At 45.7% G+C, this 17,922-nt stretch overlaps 1 protein-coding gene across 7 annotated transcripts in view; it reads left to right on the forward strand.

The window, feature by feature from the left end:
• The window catches only part of LOC127555998 (cyclin-dependent kinase 11B), a 34,748-nt gene that overhangs the window by 12,263 nt on the left and 4,563 nt on the right, over positions 1-17,922 (forward strand). For 3 of the 7 annotated variants that reach the window (XM_051988797.1, XM_051988800.1, XM_051988801.1), the window contains 8 exons: positions 7,312-7,448; positions 10,159-10,281; positions 10,953-11,048; positions 11,168-11,305; positions 13,213-13,278; positions 14,315-14,490; positions 15,389-15,479; positions 17,649-17,770. In XM_051988797.1, coding sequence (XP_051844757.1) covers positions 7,312-7,448; positions 10,159-10,281; positions 10,953-11,048; positions 11,168-11,305; positions 13,213-13,278; positions 14,315-14,490; positions 15,389-15,479; positions 17,649-17,770 — 949 coding nt within the window. Of the gene's footprint in view, positions 1-7,293; positions 7,449-10,158; positions 10,282-10,952; positions 11,049-11,167; positions 11,306-13,212; positions 13,279-14,314; positions 14,491-15,388; positions 15,480-17,648; positions 17,771-17,922 lie in introns of all 7 variants that reach the window. The other 4 variants (XM_051988795.1, XM_051988799.1, XM_051988796.1 and 1 more) reach the window with 3 other exon arrangements.

Here is a 17,922-nt window from a genome sequence, read left to right on the forward strand (position 1 = left end):
TTTGTGACCCCCAATATCAGGTCTTATAACTGAATGTGTGGGTCATGAAATTATGATTTATTATCAGTAAAATGTTTGATTTGTATATCTAGTTTATATACATATATACATGTGTGTGTATACACCTATATTACGGATGAGGGGTCATGAGTGGAAAAAGTTTAAGAAGCCCTGATCTAAATAAAGATAATAATAAATATAATTCTTCTGAACAGTTTAAAAAAAAAAGGTACTGTTCACTATATATTTTATTTATATATATTTGTGTATACATATACACACACAAAGAATTGGGACTGTTCATTATGGTTTTTATATATATATTTAGTTGGGACTGTTCACTACTTTTTATACATACACCACGCATACCACACACACACACACACAGCCTTTATTGTTGAAATCTGATGGCAACACTTTCCCACTCTGGTATTTCTCTTCAGATTGTCCCTTTCTGATTATACACAGGCAAAAGCATTTAATTTTCTGTGGTCAGAATTGTTTGTTTCATATTTTTATTATATCTTGTTAAGAATTTAGTTAAGAATTCTCTTTATAGCTATAATTGTGAAAAGTACAATTTTTAATGATATGATCCTTTATTCTTGGGTTATGTATAAGATATTGTTCTGAACATAATTTGTAACTAAGTACTTTATAGATTTCTTATCAAAAAGAAAGTTATTTCCCTAGTAATTTATGGCCTTGGATTTATCAGGCACTGAACTATTGTTTCAATTTGTTTCTGTTTCTTGCTCCTCTTTGAACTATCTACTTTTCTGTGTTTTATTTAGCCAGTGCCTAATAGTTTTGAGAATGGTTGGAATTGTGATATATCCTCGTCATTTGTGCCTTTTTTCATTTTTTTCCCTTGAGATTTTAGATTTTTTTTGTACTTCCATGTAGATTTTATCATTTGAATCTCAGCAATTTGGTATAACACTAACTCACTAGATTAATTTAGTCTTTTATTACCATTTTTATTCTATTGGCATTGTTCAGCAGAGAGTGAGTATGTGTCTGATTATTTGTCTTTATTTCTATAAAATGTTTTGTAATTGTATTAATATAAAATTTATGTGTATTGGTTGGTTGGTTAACTACCACATAGTTGATGCATTTTAGTAGTTACTTTTGATGCATTTTTCTCTTGTGGTTTCCTCCTAGTTTTTGTTAGAAAATTATCAATTTTTAAATATAATACTATCCTACATTGCTATAGCTGTCATTTCAGTCAATTTCTTGGCTAGTTTTGAGGAGTTTTTTCTATTATATCATCTTCAAATAGTGATCATTTCATCTCTTTTTTAATTGATGTTTATGGCTTTGATTTTTTTTTTTAATAACAAACATTTCCAGAACTTTGTCAGATAAAAGGGAATGTCTTTCTTTGAATATCTTCAGAATTTCAATCTTGAGAGTTTTCCATCCCTCTTAGCTGACTTCCCCTGGACAATTTTAGTCTTTGATTTCCTTTGCTCTGAATCCTTTGAAATATATAAATTGCCTTCCCCCCTACCCCCAATCTAGGATTCAGTTTGGACTATGATTGGCTTTCCACTCCTCCAACATAAATTTTATGGATGGAGCCGACTGTACTCTAGCCTTTCCACTCCCAACAACCAGATGTTCTTTGTTGATGAGAATCATATCCAGAATAGAATTTTCCCTTATTGGTTTCCCTTATTGGGCATGCATCTCGTTTGAACAATCTTGGAGATAAATTAAGAAATTATAACTGCTCTGCTTTTGGCAGGATTCCAGCAGATATTTGGGTCATTGAAGCCCTCCATCTCTCTAATATCATGCCTTTATGCTAGACTTATCATGTTTCTCACATTCCTTCTCTTATTCCCCTTTTTTGTCCTAGTGATCTACAGCTTACAACAGTCGCTGACAAAATTGTTTTTGTCTCTTCCTTTGCTGAAATACTCTTTGCCTTTCTTTGTATGAATATACTTTTTTATTGTACAGTACTCCTCCCTACCTCCTCTGCCCTGACTCAGATTTCTACCTAACAGGGCATTTGCATGTCTAAAACCATGTGTCAGTCTTTGGGACTTTACCCCACCATAAACTCTCAATGATATCTGGGGGTCAGTTTGACCTCCTTATAGGCACTGAGAACCTAGTCTGTCCTGATCTTTGTGGGTTTGTGTATGAATGTTTTAGGTGGTGGATTTTCTTATTGGTACCTGCCTTGGATTGTATCATGTGGGACTTTCTGAGTACTGCCTCTCTTTTTTCTTATAGTAGCATTTTTAGTCATATCCTTCTTCAGGGCTTCTTAAATTCTTTCCATTCACGACACCTGTTCACCCCAGAAAATTTTTATGTGACCCCAGGTATATAAAATAGGTATACAAATCAAACATTTACTACTAATAATAAATCATAATTTTTCAGCCCCCACATTCAGTTACAAGACTTCCAAATAGAGTCACAAACAATAGATTAAGAAATTGGCCTCTAGTACATATTTGGCATCTAATTTGGTGGGGAAACACCAACAATTTCTTCTGTCCTTTTTTTTTTTTTTTTTGGTCCGTTTCACTTGAGATTTTTGTTTGAATTTTCAGATCAACAAGTAGTACATTCTTGCCAACCAGGCCTTGCTAGGTATGAGAAATCTCCCAGCCTAAGAACCTGGCGAATATTCTTGTATTTTAAGCTCATTATGGTTTAGAAATCCAAGCTCCATCCACAGAAACCATCTTCTTAGTCAGCTATTTATTTCCCTGTTGTTTACCTCTCTGACATCCTGACTTAAGTGGTCACTAGTGACAAAAACATTCTTGTGCCTGTTGTCTTGAGTTACTTGCTCAGGACATTTGTAATCTTGGGGGTATTTAGAGTCTTTTGTGCAGGTTTTTTGGGACTGCCCAGGGCAAGGAGCAGAAATGGTCCTCACAACATAACATTTCCACTCTTTCTGTTGTTGTTTTTCTTTTGCATTTTTGTTTTTCTTCCCAGGTTATTTGTACCTTTCTAAATCCGATTTTTCTTGGGCAATAAGAGAACTGTGTAAATATGGACACATATGTTATATTTAAGATATGTTCTAGCATGTTTAACATGTATTGGACTTCCTGCCATATAGGGGAGAGGGTGGAGGGAAGGAAGAAAAAAGTTGGAACAGAAGTGTTTGCAGGGATCAATGTTGAAAAATTACTCATGTATATGTTCTGTCAATAAAAAGCTATAATAATTTAAAAAAAGGGGGGGGTGCGGATGGGAGGGGAAGGAATGGGTGGTTCTTTGGGCCAGTATTGGTACTTCTCAGGCACATCTTCATTAGAGACCAGGAGACTTCATGCCCCAGGAAGACCTTGAGGACACTCCCATTCTTAATTTCCTAGATCTCTGGAGCCAGGGAGTCTCTACCCTTGCTGCTCCCCCTGCTCTTTTCCATTGTGTCTGGATCATCCCGCACACTTTTGGACTCTATATACCTTACTCTTTACATAAGACTTAGCGGTTGTATGTTGTTCTCTACCTTCCTGTGCCCTGACACATTTTTGCTTTTACCCATTCAAGGGACAGCCTTTAGATTTCTACTTCTGTGTTGCTAACAGTGGGATAGCTGGTCAGTGAATGTGGACAGCTTAGCCACTTTTTAAACATAATTCCAATTTGCTTTCCAGCATGGTTGGATGAAGTCGTAGCTCTGCAAACAACAAATTTGTTTGGCCATCTTCCCACATTCCCTCCAACTCTTGACTGCTTCCATCTTTTTTGAGCGTTGCCATTTGCTACGTATGAGATGAAACTTCAGTCATGTTGATTTACGTTTCTTTCATTGATTGGAGCAGTCTGTTTACAGTTCTTTTGAAGTCATTTTATTCCCATCCCATGACCAGTTGAGGAATGGCTCTTCATTTTACATAGAAGTGAGTCTTCCTTTCTATAAATTAGACCCTGATCAGGGTGTCCTGCTGCAAGTACTGAAGCCTCTGACTAAGGGTCTGCATTGCTGTGGGACAGTCTGCTTACAGAGGCAAGAATTGTTTGTGTTCATAGCTCTAGATTTTGGATCACAGATTCCTTGTGCAAACGTGATTTCCCTTCTTATCCTTGTTGCATTGATTTTGTTCTTACAAAAGCTTTTTGTTTCGTGATAGTAACTATTATCTTTTGTGATCTCCCATTTGGTTAAGAAATCTCCTAGTCAGTGATGTGGTAGCCACCTGACTTGATCCTCATAGTTTTTAAAATGATGAGATCTTGTATATTTAAGTTGGGTCTCTATTTTGAGCTACTTTTGACATATGGGATAGGATACTGGTATGAATCCAATCATCAGACTACCTTCCAGCCTTCACAGTGTTTTTCTTGCAATAGAGTATTCTTCCCAAGACAAGACCATCCCCAGTTCCTGATCTCACTTTATTTGGTCGTCTTGGTATTACCTCTTTGATGTCATGGCCCTCTTCAAGAACAAAAGACCAATGTTGGTCTCCTCAGGTTTCATGGGGTCGTTCTGGGCTTCCATCAACCTTGGATACAATGCTTCTCCATGTTCAGTCCTCTTGACTCAAGTCATCTTTGTCCCTGGCTCCTTCCACTTACTCTTGATAAACCTTGGTTTGTGGCAAGGTCTCCTGGAGTCCAGAATTCAGCTTGACCATTGTTAGAAGTCATACAGGGATTGCAGAAACAGGATCCTGACCTGCCTGATCCAGGCCCTGCAAATCTCTCCATGTAGCTTTCACTTTCAGACTGTTCTTGACTGCCCTTTATCTCTTTAGAACTTTTAAAATATGTTTACACCCTTTTATCATTCCCTTTTATATATATATATATATATATATATATATATATAATATATATATATATATATATATATATATACACACACACACACATATATATATTTACACCCTTTTATCACTCCCTTCTGGCTTTTCTACAGCCTCTTCCCTTGCTAAGCACATTAATTTCTTTTTAAGATAACTCTTACTTTATTGCTACCTTTTCTTTTTTTTCTTTCTTTCTTTTTTTTTTTTTGTTGACTGTAAATATATCCCTTCCTCTTTCCCTCTCTGAAGAGCTAGCCTTCATTCCAAAAAAAGAAAAGAAAAAAGTAAATCCACAACCTGATCCAGTGCATTGATGTTCTTGCCAACCCTTCCTAGGTGTTTATTCTCTCTGGGCAGGACTCTGGCTTTCTTACATTTTAAACATACTCTTTCCCCCCTATCCCCCCCACAACATTCTCAACCAGTTGTTCTCTTTCCAGGTTAGCGGTTCTCTTGGCACTGTGTCTCGCATGTTCCACACCCATGCTTTACCCTTCTAAATGTGTTCTCTTGAGCCAAGTGTAGGATCTATAATAACATAACATTTGGTTTCCCTTTTTCTTACTCTTTTTACTTTGCATCTTGCTGCTTTACCAGTTTCATATTTGCTTTTTCTTAGTTATGTCAATTTGTCAATTACTTTTGCCCTGATTTCTCCTCCTCAGTCCTTTCCCTCTTTCATATAAGAAGATATGGGATCCAGAGTGCGGATAGGAGAAGAGTAGCAGATTGACTGAGACAAGAGGGGCCCAAAAAGAATTCTGGGTCCCCTCTACCCCATCATGCTGACCAGGAGTCGTAGGGACAAATAGCTTACTTAACCTTGGTTCTTAATTGTCTGTCCATTGATAGGTAGAACTCCCTAAGAGGAGGGAGAGCAGCCCAAGCTAAGGAAGAGAGGACCAGCCTCACCCTTCCTAGCTCCTTGAACCCCATCCTGAAATTTAAGGAACTTTCGCCTCTTTCTTGTCCCTCATTTCTTCCCCAAACTGGTTCTGTGGTAAAGGAAATTGTAGTTGATGCCATTTGAGCAGATTGAGGGCCAGGGTCAGCTATGAGTAGAAATGTCTAAGGTTTGATTTTGCTCTTTCCTAGCATTTTTAGAGAGAACATGGAGAGGCAGAGCGAGAGCAGAAGCAGAGCCCCAGGCCACAGACTGGCTTAGGGTGGCGAGGAATACCCACCCCGGTGAGACCAACAGTGTCTCAGGCCCAGCAGAATTGGCTGTTTGTTTGCTATGGTGTGCAGGAAGGGGAACAGATAAGCTTTGATTGGAGTCCCTCTACCAAAGAGAGCAGTACCTTCTGTACAACAAAGGGTCTGATAATCTCCTCGAGAGGGAATCAGGGAGTAGGAAATGACAGCCAGAGTGGCTCAGAGCTGAGGCCTTGGGCCTCAAGGTCAGCTCTGCCCGCTGCCCCCCATGGGCTCTGTACTTGCTTCCCACGGGCTGTGCTTCAGCATCCCTTTGGGAACGGGTGGTTTTTTAAATGTACTTTTTAGACATTGTTACAGCATCTTAGCAAGTACATTGACTCATAGTTTCTGCAGAAATGATACATTTTAATTCTATTAGGAAGCACTAAAAATAACTCTCTATGGTCTCCTAGTTCTTAGCTTTTGGCAATCTATATTTGGACAACAATAATAATAGAATAGCCAGCATTTATATAACGTTTTATGGTATACAAAAGGTCTTCCATGTCTTCTTGGTTGTTCCTCATAACAATCCTAAAAGGAAGTACAATTATTATCCCTTAGTTTGTGGATAAGGAAACTGAGGCTGAGAGAGTTTAACTGGCTTGTACCTGATCACATAACCCAGGGAAGAGTCTGAGGCAGGATTTGACCTCAGGTCTTCACTCTGAGTCTAGCATGGTCCACTTATACCACCTAGTTGCTCTATTTTTTAAGAAGGAGACAGTGGTAATTCTTTTGATCATCAGGAAAATGTCATTTCCCCTTCCCCCAAGCAACTCCCAAATTTCTACTTTAACTTATTAATTAAGTTTATATTTACCTGTGAGGTAACACCTCGGATGGATGCTGGGTGGTATCCTTGTGTTTTGGTGAGGATCCTGGCACAGAGTGGTTTTGCCTCGATTGATGCCCTCAGTTATCTGAGCCACTCTCCTCAGGACTTTCTCCAGAGGTGCCCCGTTTCTGCAAAGTTGATGGGATTTTTGTTTTTTAGAGCACTTTTTAAACCTGGGTTGTCTTATACACTTCAAAAATATTGATTGTATAGTCTGGCTGAATTTGAAAAGAAAGTACTTGAGCCATTGCTGGGGTCTCCCCGTGTTCTGTTTTAGCAGAAGGGTTTGGGGCTTCTTCTGCCAGGGACTGTTCAGTGTGAACAATGCTTTGTGCATGTGTTTGTATATCAGCTGTTTTAATGTAAGTTGTTGAGATTGAACAAGCTGAGAAAAGATCATTGTAAACGAAAGTGCTGAAAAATATTGGAACCTTCCTATTTGAATTAAAAAAAAAGTAGGCATCTGATTGCTTCCAGGGATCGTCTTGAACAGCTGGAGCGAAAGAGAGAACGAGAACGGAAGATGAGGGAGCAACAGAAGGAACAAAGGGAACAGAAGGAGCGAGAGAGACGAGCTGAGGAGCGACGCAAGGAGCGAGAGGCCAGAAGAGAAGGTAATGGGGTCTGCTAAGCTGTCAGGCTGGGGACAGAGGGACAGGCATGCTTCACAGGCCTTAGCCGGCTTCTAAGAACAAAGCCTTCACTCAGGGAGTGTCCATTGATGTGTTGGGTTTGGGTATGTATTGTTAGGGCACCGGTTGGGCCAAGTTCCACTCTCGAAAAGGCTTCTTTAGAAGTGCAGTCCCTTAAATGGGCTGAAATACATTGAGGATTGGTCACAGAAAGGTGGAGCTTGAAGCTACCAGATATTTTGCAGAGAAAACTGTTCATGTGTTTCTATCTTTTATATTGACATCTTTATTGGCTTCTGTGTCAGAGTAAGAGTGCATAAAATGGGAAGATCCGTGGTAGACAGTTGTCACCCTCATCATACACGTATTTGTGTAGGAGAATCCCAGAGTTGGAAAAGACTTTAGGGGCCATCTAAGCCAAGCCAGACCTGAAGAAATATCTCTACATCATGCCAAGAAAGTGGTCTTCTAGCTTTTGCCTGGAGACCACTAGTGAAGGGGAGTCTTTCCTGCCTTCCTGAGGCCACCCACTCCCCTTTGGGACAGCTCTGAGTGATAGCAAGGTTTCCCTCTCTTCAGATGTGCTTTTTTGGACGTCATCTTTAGGGTAGTCTGGGAAGACCCATCCTGGACAAAGCCATGCTAGTTCTTTGGAGATCATTGTGTTCCCTTCTAGAGGTTTATCAGTTATTCTTTGAAAGAGAAGTTCTTTCATTTTGCCAGGAGTCAGTCACCTCACTGGCCTTTAGAAAGAGCCTGTCCTGCAGTCACTTCTGACACTTCTTTCAGTCCTAGGGGATGTAGATAATAGAAGCCAAGTAACTTGGACTCCTTGAGAGCCATTAGATATTCTTACTCTCTTCCTGATCTGCATATCTTTTTCCTGTTTGCCTGTTCCAGAAATCTCTAACCTTTGCAAAGAAAACAGAAGTAAACGAAGTTGAGTTTCTGCCTTTTCTGTTGTCATTTATTGTCCCGTGTGTCTTGAGCCATGGTTGACTTCCTAACCTCAGTATAACTCTTCAGTCCTTTGCTGGCTTCTTCTGAGCTTCATTGTGCTTGCTCCCAGTAATCTGCTCTCGATTTTATCTTCTGGAAGCGACTTTTTAAAGGCTAAGTTGGTTGATAGTTCCTTGGACACTCACTTTGTTCTCTTTAGAAAAATTCCCTTCAGCCATTCTAAATTGATGATTTTTGTATCTTCTCCTATGCTAACTTTTACTGGAGCATCCTAATCAATGGGATTCTTCTTACTTTGAACCTTGTGAAATCTGCTTTCTGCAAATCTAGTCTTGTCAGATTGTGCCCAGTCTTTCTCTTCTTTTCTCACTCCTAAATTCTAAGGTAGAATAACTACTCATTTCCATCCTTGTTGTATGGAAAGAAGAATAGAATTTCTTCTTATGGATTTCTTCACTTATTTGACAATTACCTTTAGGGAAACCCAACACCAGGAGATTATATTTTGGGGGATGGGGGCAAAGATAGTGATGAGTGTGGTTAGGGGAGAAGAGATGTCATTTGGGGAGTTTACTTGGTTTTAAGCAGCAGATTGGGTGTTTTGAAACGGACACTTCTGGTCTCATTTGTGATCAGTGGAATGAGAACATTGATAACATGGTGGCCTGAAACCAAAATGACTGTTTGATCCTTGGACAGAAATTAGTTTCCTCTGCATAGACTTGGTTGTGAGTCTCCACTGTGACCGTGGCATGTAATCATTCAGTCAAAAAGCATTTATTACTATGTGCATAGTCCAAGGGGTGATGCAGTGGGGAAGGATGAGCCACAGGTGTTGGACAGGGCCCCTGCCTTCACATAACTGGCAGTCTCTCAGGGAGAGGAGATGGTACACGTGAGACGTGAAAATGCCTTCCTCCAATTACTTGGTATTATGTGTGTGAGTTGTGTTCTCCCACTCCTTTTAGGCTGTAAATTTCTTAAGGTAACGGCCTGTTTTGTTGTCTCTGTTCTCACTGTCCAGCACAGTGCCTTTCACCCAGAGGTGGTGAAATGTTTGTCGCGTTGAGAGCGCTGGTGTCCAGGCCTAGGAGATGATGACTCCATTCTCACAGACTACTGGGCTCCGTTTTAGGGGGCTGCACTTTGGGAAGAATCGTGATCAGTTGGAGAACTTTCAGAGGAAGCTATCCAGTATGGTGAAGGGACTTTATGTGAAGTTTATTTGAAGGACCAGTGGATGTTTTAGTTTGGAAAAGATTTTGGGGATGACAGGATAACTGCCTTCCAGGAACTGAAGAGCTTCCATAGGGAAGAGGGATTAGTCTTGCTCTGTTTGGGCCTGGAGGGCAGGACCAAGACATAGGAAGGGGTGGAAGGGGTGTTTCTTAACGAGAAGAGCTGTCTACAAGTGGGCTGGGCTGCTTTTGGCAGTAGATGGTCCTCAAGGTCTGCTGGCCGAGGACAACGGCCTTACATGGTGGAAATCTTTCTACATTCAGGTTGGGCTAGATAGCTGCTGAGAGCCCTTCCAACTCTGAGATTCTGTGGTTCTGAATTGAAAATGTCCCATGTGAGCCCAGCCACATTGATGGCAGCTGGGAATGTAAGCGCCCCCACCCAGTGGACTCCAGCTAGTCTTGTATCTGTGGGCACAAGTGATCTGTGAGGAAAGGGACTTTGGTTTGAAGCATATCGGTGTCAAATGCCTTTTTTTTTCTGGGGTTGCCAGTTTCTGCACATCACAGAACAGTGCGAGAAGACTATGGAGACAAAGTAAAAATAAGTCACTGGAGTCGAAGTCCATTACGCCAGCAGCGAGAGAGATTTGAGCAAGGGGATGGCAGGAAGCCAGGTAAGCCTCTGCCTGGGTGCCAGCCAGGCACTGCGGTCAGTGCTTCTCAGGACATGGCGCTTGCTGGCTTTTCACCACAATTGAGATCTTGGGAATAGTCTCATAGGAGCTTTTCCCCAGCAAACAGGTGGTGTACTTAACCTTGGGGATGGCGGTTTTTCCTCTGAAGAACCAGGCCATATATTTCTGCAAAAAACCTAGTTCTTTTTTTTCCCCTCTCCAGTAGGATACAGAGTCTTCAGGACAGACAGTCCTGGATGGCCATGGCCTTGCAGTTATGAACAACATTTTCTCAAAGAGGCTCTTGTAACCAGATAGCTTTATTTTGGAGGGAATTCAGCAAATTCGATGTTTCTCTTAATTAAAGTATGCTTACTCTGGTTAAATACTATGCTTCCACATCTGGATCAACCCTCCATTCACATCTGGCAGACTCTAGATTGGTTGTTCAGTTGGTCCATTGATTCTTCCCCCTTGTGGAGCTTCTTAGTCACCCGTTCAGAGATGCTGTTCCTTTTACTTGAAGGTTGACAGTCTGTCTGTAAACCCTGTGAAATTAATGAATGAAATGTCTTTTTATGAAAACTAAATCAGTCTTTGCAGATTGACTTAATTATTGAAAAACTTCTTCCCCAAACTCACCTTTGCCACCGTCTGTGTTTGTTTCCTAGTCAAAGAGGAGAAACTGGAAGAGAGGGATCCCCTTTCTGATTTACAAGATATCAGCGACAGTGAGAGGAAGACCAGCTCAGCTGAGTCCTCATCAGGTAGTTGGAGAGCAGCGTCAGATAGAGACAGACTTTACTTTGTAAAACGGAGCCGCCAGGCTTCTCCAAGGGAAGGGACAACAGAGATTTATCTTCTCCTTTTCTGCTTTCTTCTCCAGCAGAGTCAGGGTCTGGCTCTGAGGAGGAAGAAGAAGAGAGCAGCAGTGAGGAATCAGAAGAGGAGGAGGAGGAAGAGGAGGAAGAAGAGGAGGAGGAGACAGGAAGCAATTCTGAGGAAGTATCTGAGCAATCTGCTGGTAAGGGGGTCAACATTCCTAACCCCAAAGCACAGAGTTGGTCATTCCACTTTTTCTTTGTGCAGTAGACCAGAGAAGGGTGGCCAAAGAAAAAGACGGCTAGCTTGAATTCTGAATTTTTTCCTATAAAGTTCCAAAAACAGCCCAAAATTCCAAAGAAAGGTCGTGTGCTTCTTTCGCTCCCGAGGTTCACACGGTGCTAGCACCGGGTCCGTGCTGGGGGGGACTCATGAGATTGGCTCTTTCCTACAGAGGCTCTTGTCTCCTCAAGCCTCCCACACCAACCTCTCCCAGGTCCTCCGGGCTCAGGGCTTTGCATCTCACTTTACTGAACAAGCTGAAGCCACTCACCACCAGCTCCCTCTTTCCCTTTCTCCTTCTCTCAGAACCCCCAACATTCCCCACCATCTCCTCCTTCATGATGAGATGGACAAGACCAGCCCCCTGCATTTCCCCTTGATCCCCTTCTGTTTTCTCTAGCAGATAATACCCTCGGGCCCCTCCTCTGTCTAATCTTCTGGTCTTTCTAGTTCCTTTCTTTCTGCCTTCAAAGAGATCTCCCTCCTTCAGAACCATTCACTAGAGCCAACCAGCCCCTCAAGCTGCTTCCTATGGGCCTCCTCCCTTTCTCGGCCAAAATCCTAGAAAATGCTTGTCTACACTCGGTGCCTCCACTTCCTCTCCTCAGCCCTGTGCAGTCTGCCCTCTGACCTCTCCATTTGGCCGAAGCTCTCTGCAAAGTCACCAGTGCTCTCTTCATTGCCTAGTCTAACAGTCTCTCCCAGGTCGTTGGTGTGCCTGACCTCTGGCGTTTGGCGCCGTTAGCCGCTCTTTGCTCTGGGGTCTTTCTCCCCATCTGGCTTTCTTATTGGTGCTGCCTCCATGTCCTCCTGCCTGGGTGACCTTCTGGATCCCCAGGCCTGTCGTGCCTGCTGACCAAGTCTCTCCAAGGCTCTGCTCTGGGCCCTCTCTCTCTCTCTCGGTGACTTCATCAGCTCCCTTGGGGTTAAGATTCCTGTCTGCCTCAGTGACTCAGAGAGCTACACATCCAGCCCCAGGCTCTCTCCTGAGCCAGAGCTGCATCCCCACTCAGCTGTCAGACATTGCCCGTTGGACGGCCCATCGGAGCCCAAGCTCCTCTTTGTTTGCCCCGTCTCCCTCCCTTTTCTGGCCCGCCTCCACTCTCCCTGGTTTGTAGCATTATCCTGGGCTCCTTGTCCATTCTCATTGCCAGAGCCAGCCCCTTGCCAAAGCTCCCTTTCTTCCTCCATCGTGGTTCTTACACTTTTCCCTTCCTTGTCACCTCTCCATGCTGCAGTGCTTCCGGTGGTCTCCGTGCCTTACAGAGGCTGCCTGAGGGGGCTCCTTGGGGTCTCGGGGCTCTGAGATCAACCTCTCCTTTGGGCTCCCCCTCCCGGGCTCCAGCCAGCCCTCCTTCCCCCGGCACACAGTCCTGCCTCGCCCAGTTTTGTGCCACCCTACTCTGGCCTGGAATATCCTTTAGATGAGGGGTTAGTGAGAAGAGGACAAGGTCATCATTGTTTGTCTCCTTTTTCGTCCTGATCACTGGCCCCAGGGGAAACCCATTTTACAGGAAGCCCCCCTTGCGGCCCTTCCTCCTTGCCCTGAGATTGTGGTCACTTTCTGGGTCCTCCATAGATATAGAGAGGTGCATGTGGGCTCCCACCTCAGCGGAAGTCCTTGAGGCTGCTGGGGACTCTGGAGCATGGCACGGGCTTGGCCCCTCACGATGCCATGCTTGTTGCTTGGCCGATTGCTGCCAGGTGTACCCAGGGCACTAAGCTGTCTAGTGCTGGAAAGAAACAGAGAGGTAGTCTGGGGGAGCCAGGGCTGGGGCGAGTGTCTCCCCTGAATGTCTGAGCAGCTGGCTTTGTTTTGATTTGCAGAAGAAGTAAGTGAGGAAGAAATGAGTGAAGAGGAAGAGCGAGAGAACGGAAACCACATCTTAGTGGGTGAGAAATCTTCCCTGTGAAACTTTGCGTCTTTTTCCCTTTTTGTCCCTAATGCCTCTGGACAGAGTCAGTCGTGAACTCGTGTAAGACTCGCTCCCTGGGCCAAAGTCTCGGCCACATCTGGAAGGAAATAAGTTTCCCTGGTCGGGGTTCCCGTCCCGCAGGAGAACCAGGCTGCTCGTGGGGTGCTTGTCTCAGAGCCTCTGTATGCCAGAAGGGTTCTTAGGAGGAATGGACTGATGAGTCCTCGAATGTCATCAAAGCAGCAAATAGGTAGTAAGGACCCCCAAAGAGGCAGCGTGGGAGAGCGGGAAGGGGGGCTGGGCTGGGAGGCAGGTGTCGGCCGGGTCCAAGGCCCTCCTCCCACAGTGCTCCAGCAGCGCAGCCCCCGAGTCTCGCTTTCTTCATCTGTGAAGTGGGTATAATCACTGGTGTACTCCCTGTCTCCGTGGGTGCTTGCGAGGACCGGTGAGACAATGCTCATAAATTGTTACTCTGACTTTAAAGTGTTAGAAACGCCTGCTTTGGTGACTGACTTTGATTACTCCTCCTCTTCCTCCTCCTCCTGGGGGCTAAGTTGGGCTGCAGAAGCACTCACCCCCCCTCACAGATCCTTACCTGTGGCCACGATCAAGGCCCTGTGTAATGTAGGCTCGGAATGGGGGTGGGGGGGAGATTCAGCGCAGGATGTCAGGCCAGCCCACCCTCACCAGCCCTTTACAGGAGTTCTGGTTCTGCCCCCATGGGATCTGGGTCTTTTTTGGGGGGAGTGGGGGTCCTCTGTCATATTGGTCATAGTCATGTCAGGCAGGCCCCTTCATGCATGCACCAGGTAGGAGGGTAGGACTCCAGGTTCCTGTGGATCTGCAGAGATCCACATGATTTTTCCGTGAAGTGGTGAGTGTCAATCAGACCACGTTCTCTGGGGCAGAGACCCTCGGCCCAGACTCGGCTGGCCTTCCTCCCCTTGTGGCTGGAAGCTTAGCTTGGGTCCTTGGCAGTTACCTCGTTCTAGATCTGATTCTAACCTTTAAAGTTACAGAGTCAAGGTTTGACCGAGATTCAGGAGAGAGCGAAGAAGGGGAAGAGGAAGTGGGAGAGGGGACACCGCAGTCCAATGCCATGACGGAAGGCGATTACGTCCCCGACTCTCCAGCCCTATCTCCCATTGAGCTGAAGCAAGAGCTTCCCAAATACCTCCCAGCCTTGCAGGTCAGTGGTCTCCTCTGGCAGGCTCCCCGTGGCCCGGGGCCGACCTGGCTTCTCCTAGGTCTCCTTTTCCCACCACCTTCCTGCCGGCTGCCTCCCCAGGAGCCAGGGGTCAGGTGGGACTTTTTACTTGACCAGAGCCTGCTAAGAGATGTGCGGGGCACCAGCAGCCCCTCTTTTTACCTGTCAGTGACAACAGCTTGTTAAGCGCTCTCCCAGAGCAGCAGGAGCATGTCATCAGAGAATACAGGGCCGCCCCCCAGGTGCGCCTTGGGGCTAGCTCTAGTTGCAGGTTTGGGTCTTAGATCCTGCCCCACTTCGGCCATTGATAGAGGCTCCAGGGCCACGTGGTCCCTGACACCCCTGAAGGGATGCCGGATGGAGCACCCTGCTTTCCTTAAGAAATGGCCTTTTCACTGACTGGTTTTCTCTGACAGACGAGAAAAGGGACGGGACAGAGAAGGGAGTCAGAGTCCCTCCCCTGGCATCCTGCACAGAGCTGCCTGTTCACTGGCCGGCAGGAGCTGGGAGTCCCCCTTTGGTTGGGTCTGTTTTCTCCATGTCATGTTGCTGCAGAGGTCTCCGTGCTGCCGGAGTCCGAGACCCTGGGAGAGGGAAGGGGCGTCCCCAGCTGGCTTGGTGTGGTCACTGCCAAAGACAGCCGAGGGGAGGCGGAGTCCTCATCGCAGGGTCTCATCTGTTAACTGAGAGAGTCCCCGGGCAACAGAGCGGTTTTCTGCAGTGGGAAAATCTGCAGGGATGTGCAGGGTCCCCCTGCAGCTGTGTCCACGGCCCCCTAGACCAGCTGGGTGTCTCAGGCAGCTGTAGGGCCTCCTTCCCCTTCAGAGATCCCCCAATCCCAGCCTCTGGAGGCCACACTCACACACTTCCCTCCCCCTAGGGATGTCGGAGCGTCGAAGAGTTCCAGTGTCTGAACAGGATTGAAGAAGGCACCTATGGTGTGGTGTACCGAGCCAAGGACAAGAAGACCGGTCAGTGACACGCTGGGAGGGGGCGCCGGACGCTCAGGGTTTGAAGGGACCTCGGGACTTCCGGTCTGGTTCAGTTAGGAAGACTGAGGCCCAGGAAAGGGGTGTAGCTTGGCCAAGGGACCCACGGGGAAGGGGGGAGAGAAAACATGCGACTCCCAACTAGCTACTGGGGTGCCATGGCCTTGGGAGCACCCGAAGGCCTGTCACTTTATCCACTTTGTGGCCAGAGGTCAAGTGCCCTGCGTAGACCTTCAGAGATGCCATTTTTTCATGCTTCATTTCTTCCATCTTCACTCAGCAAAATCCTCTTCCTTATATTATTAATAATTTCCATGTCTTGCTGCCCTTGTTTCTCCTCTCAATAGTTCATGTCCATATGCTCCTCAGTGGGTCAGTTATTGAAGGATCAGTCAGGCTCTCACTCAACTGCAGCTCACTCAACATCAGTCATGGCCAATTCCCAGTTCCTCCCTCCCAGTATCCTGCAGAGGGCACTCTGACCAGCAGATGTCACTCTAGCCTGCCTTAGGACTGGGAAGGTTGCACTTTGGATCAGAGCCTTGGTTCTGACCCAGTTGGGCCATTGGTCATTGGTCTCATGCCAGTGAAGTGAGTCAGCAAAACCAAGTGTGATTGGTGGACTTCCAGACAGATCCTAGCAGGTTTGGGGACTTAGTGAGACTTACACACACCGAGGATTGGGTTTGTCTCCTGCCCCGGAGGATGTTATTCCTGAGTCTCTTTTCTCTCTGGGTCCTTTGTCGTGCATAGTTTGTGGTTCTCCCTGGAGAGAGAGAGGAGCCCAGAACCTTAGCTCTGGAGGCACCAGATTGAGAAACTTGAGTTGGCATTTGTAGTGGCCCTCAGGAGACAGAGGTCAAAGCTGTGTGATTCTGCTCAGGTCAGGAGTCCTGGGGCTGAGGCCGGGATGCCACTAGCTGGCCTTGAAGCCTTCGGGGAGCTGCTTCCTTTCCTAGGCCAGATTCCCTGCAGTGCAAAGTCAGATCTCTGGTCACAGCTCTTTCCCAGGCTGGGGGTGGGGCTTGAGTGAGTGGCTTTTCTGTGCTACATATGCGAGGGCTGCAGATTTCCCGCAGGATCCTAAAGCAAATCCATAGCCTCGTCTTTCAGACAGACCACAGACTCCCTGTGGCGGCCCCTTCGATTATACTAGCTTCACTCTTCTTATCATGAGCTTCACGAATTTTTAGCTAGGACAGGATCCCATCTTGCAGTAAGGGCACCGGTGTGTTTAACCCTAGATGAAATAAGGGGGAAATGGAATAAATATGAAATGGCTAAAGATAAGCTAATTCATTCCCTCATGTAAGAGAAGCTTAATTTTTTTTTTTTTAATAAGAGGTAGTTTGGAAAGCACTTTGCTTGAATGGTGCTTTGAGGTGTACAGAGCATTTCAGCTGTTCCCTCATTTGTTCTCAAGTCTAGAAAACGGTTTCTGTCGTGGCCCCATTCTGTAGATGGGGAAACTGAAGCGGGCCGCTGAGTAACTTGGCAGGGATTGGAAGGCAGAAGCAATTTGGGGAAGGGGGATGTCAGGAAAGGCTTCAAGAAGGAGGTAGTGATGGAGCTGCATCTTAATTGAAGAGTCCCAGGCAGGTAAGCGCCAAGTCCCTGAGCTGTCTCTAGCCCTCGGCATGGGTGTTTACTCCTGCACGCAGGAGGCGGGCCATTGGCATGTCTTTGAGCAGCCAGGACGAGGTCAAGGACGGCCCATGGAGGTGGTCTGAGAGCCAGCAGGTCCTTGAGACAGAGGAAGGAGGGTAGGGAGAGAAATCAGAGTTCTCCAGAGCAGTCAGGTGGTCCTCCTTTCTGTTCATCGAAACTTTGTTCTTTTATTTAAATTAAAAAGAAAAAAAAGCAGTTCTTTAAAGATAACAAGAGCCAGAACTTGTCACGTGCTTCAGTTTTTGTTGAAAGTATTTTTGCAGAGTGCTTTATAGTCGGGGTTTCCTCAGTTTGTTGTACTGCCCTTCCCCACGTCCCAGCTATACAGGCCGGAAGCCAAGGCAGGTGTGGATGAGCCCTGGGTCCAGACTCAAATCCAGCCTTGTCTTCAAGGTCCTGGGTGGTTGCTTATCAAGGCACTTTGTTCATCCAGGATTTCACTGACTCTCCCTTAATCCTGCCTTTAAAATGTTTTCTTTACAGATGAAATTGTGGCTCTGAAACGGTTGAAAATGGAAAAGGAGAAAGAAGGCTTCCCAATTACCTCCCTTAGAGAAATCAATACTATCCTGAAAGCTCAGCACCCAAACATCGTCACTGTCCGGGTGAGTCTGTCCTTGCTCTGCCCTTCTGCCTAGCGTCACATCTGGGGAAGGACACCTCCCCCTGCTTCCCTTCCCCTGCCATCCCCCCCCAAGGCATGACTGCACTGGAAGTTGGTCAGCAAGTGTGTGCCCTAACCAAACACATGGATTTT

Source organism: Antechinus flavipes, chromosome 3 (genome assembly GCF_016432865.1).
Source record: "Antechinus flavipes isolate AdamAnt ecotype Samford, QLD, Australia chromosome 3, AdamAnt_v2, whole genome shotgun sequence".
Lineage (NCBI taxonomy): Eukaryota > Metazoa > Chordata > Mammalia > Dasyuromorphia > Dasyuridae > Antechinus > Antechinus flavipes.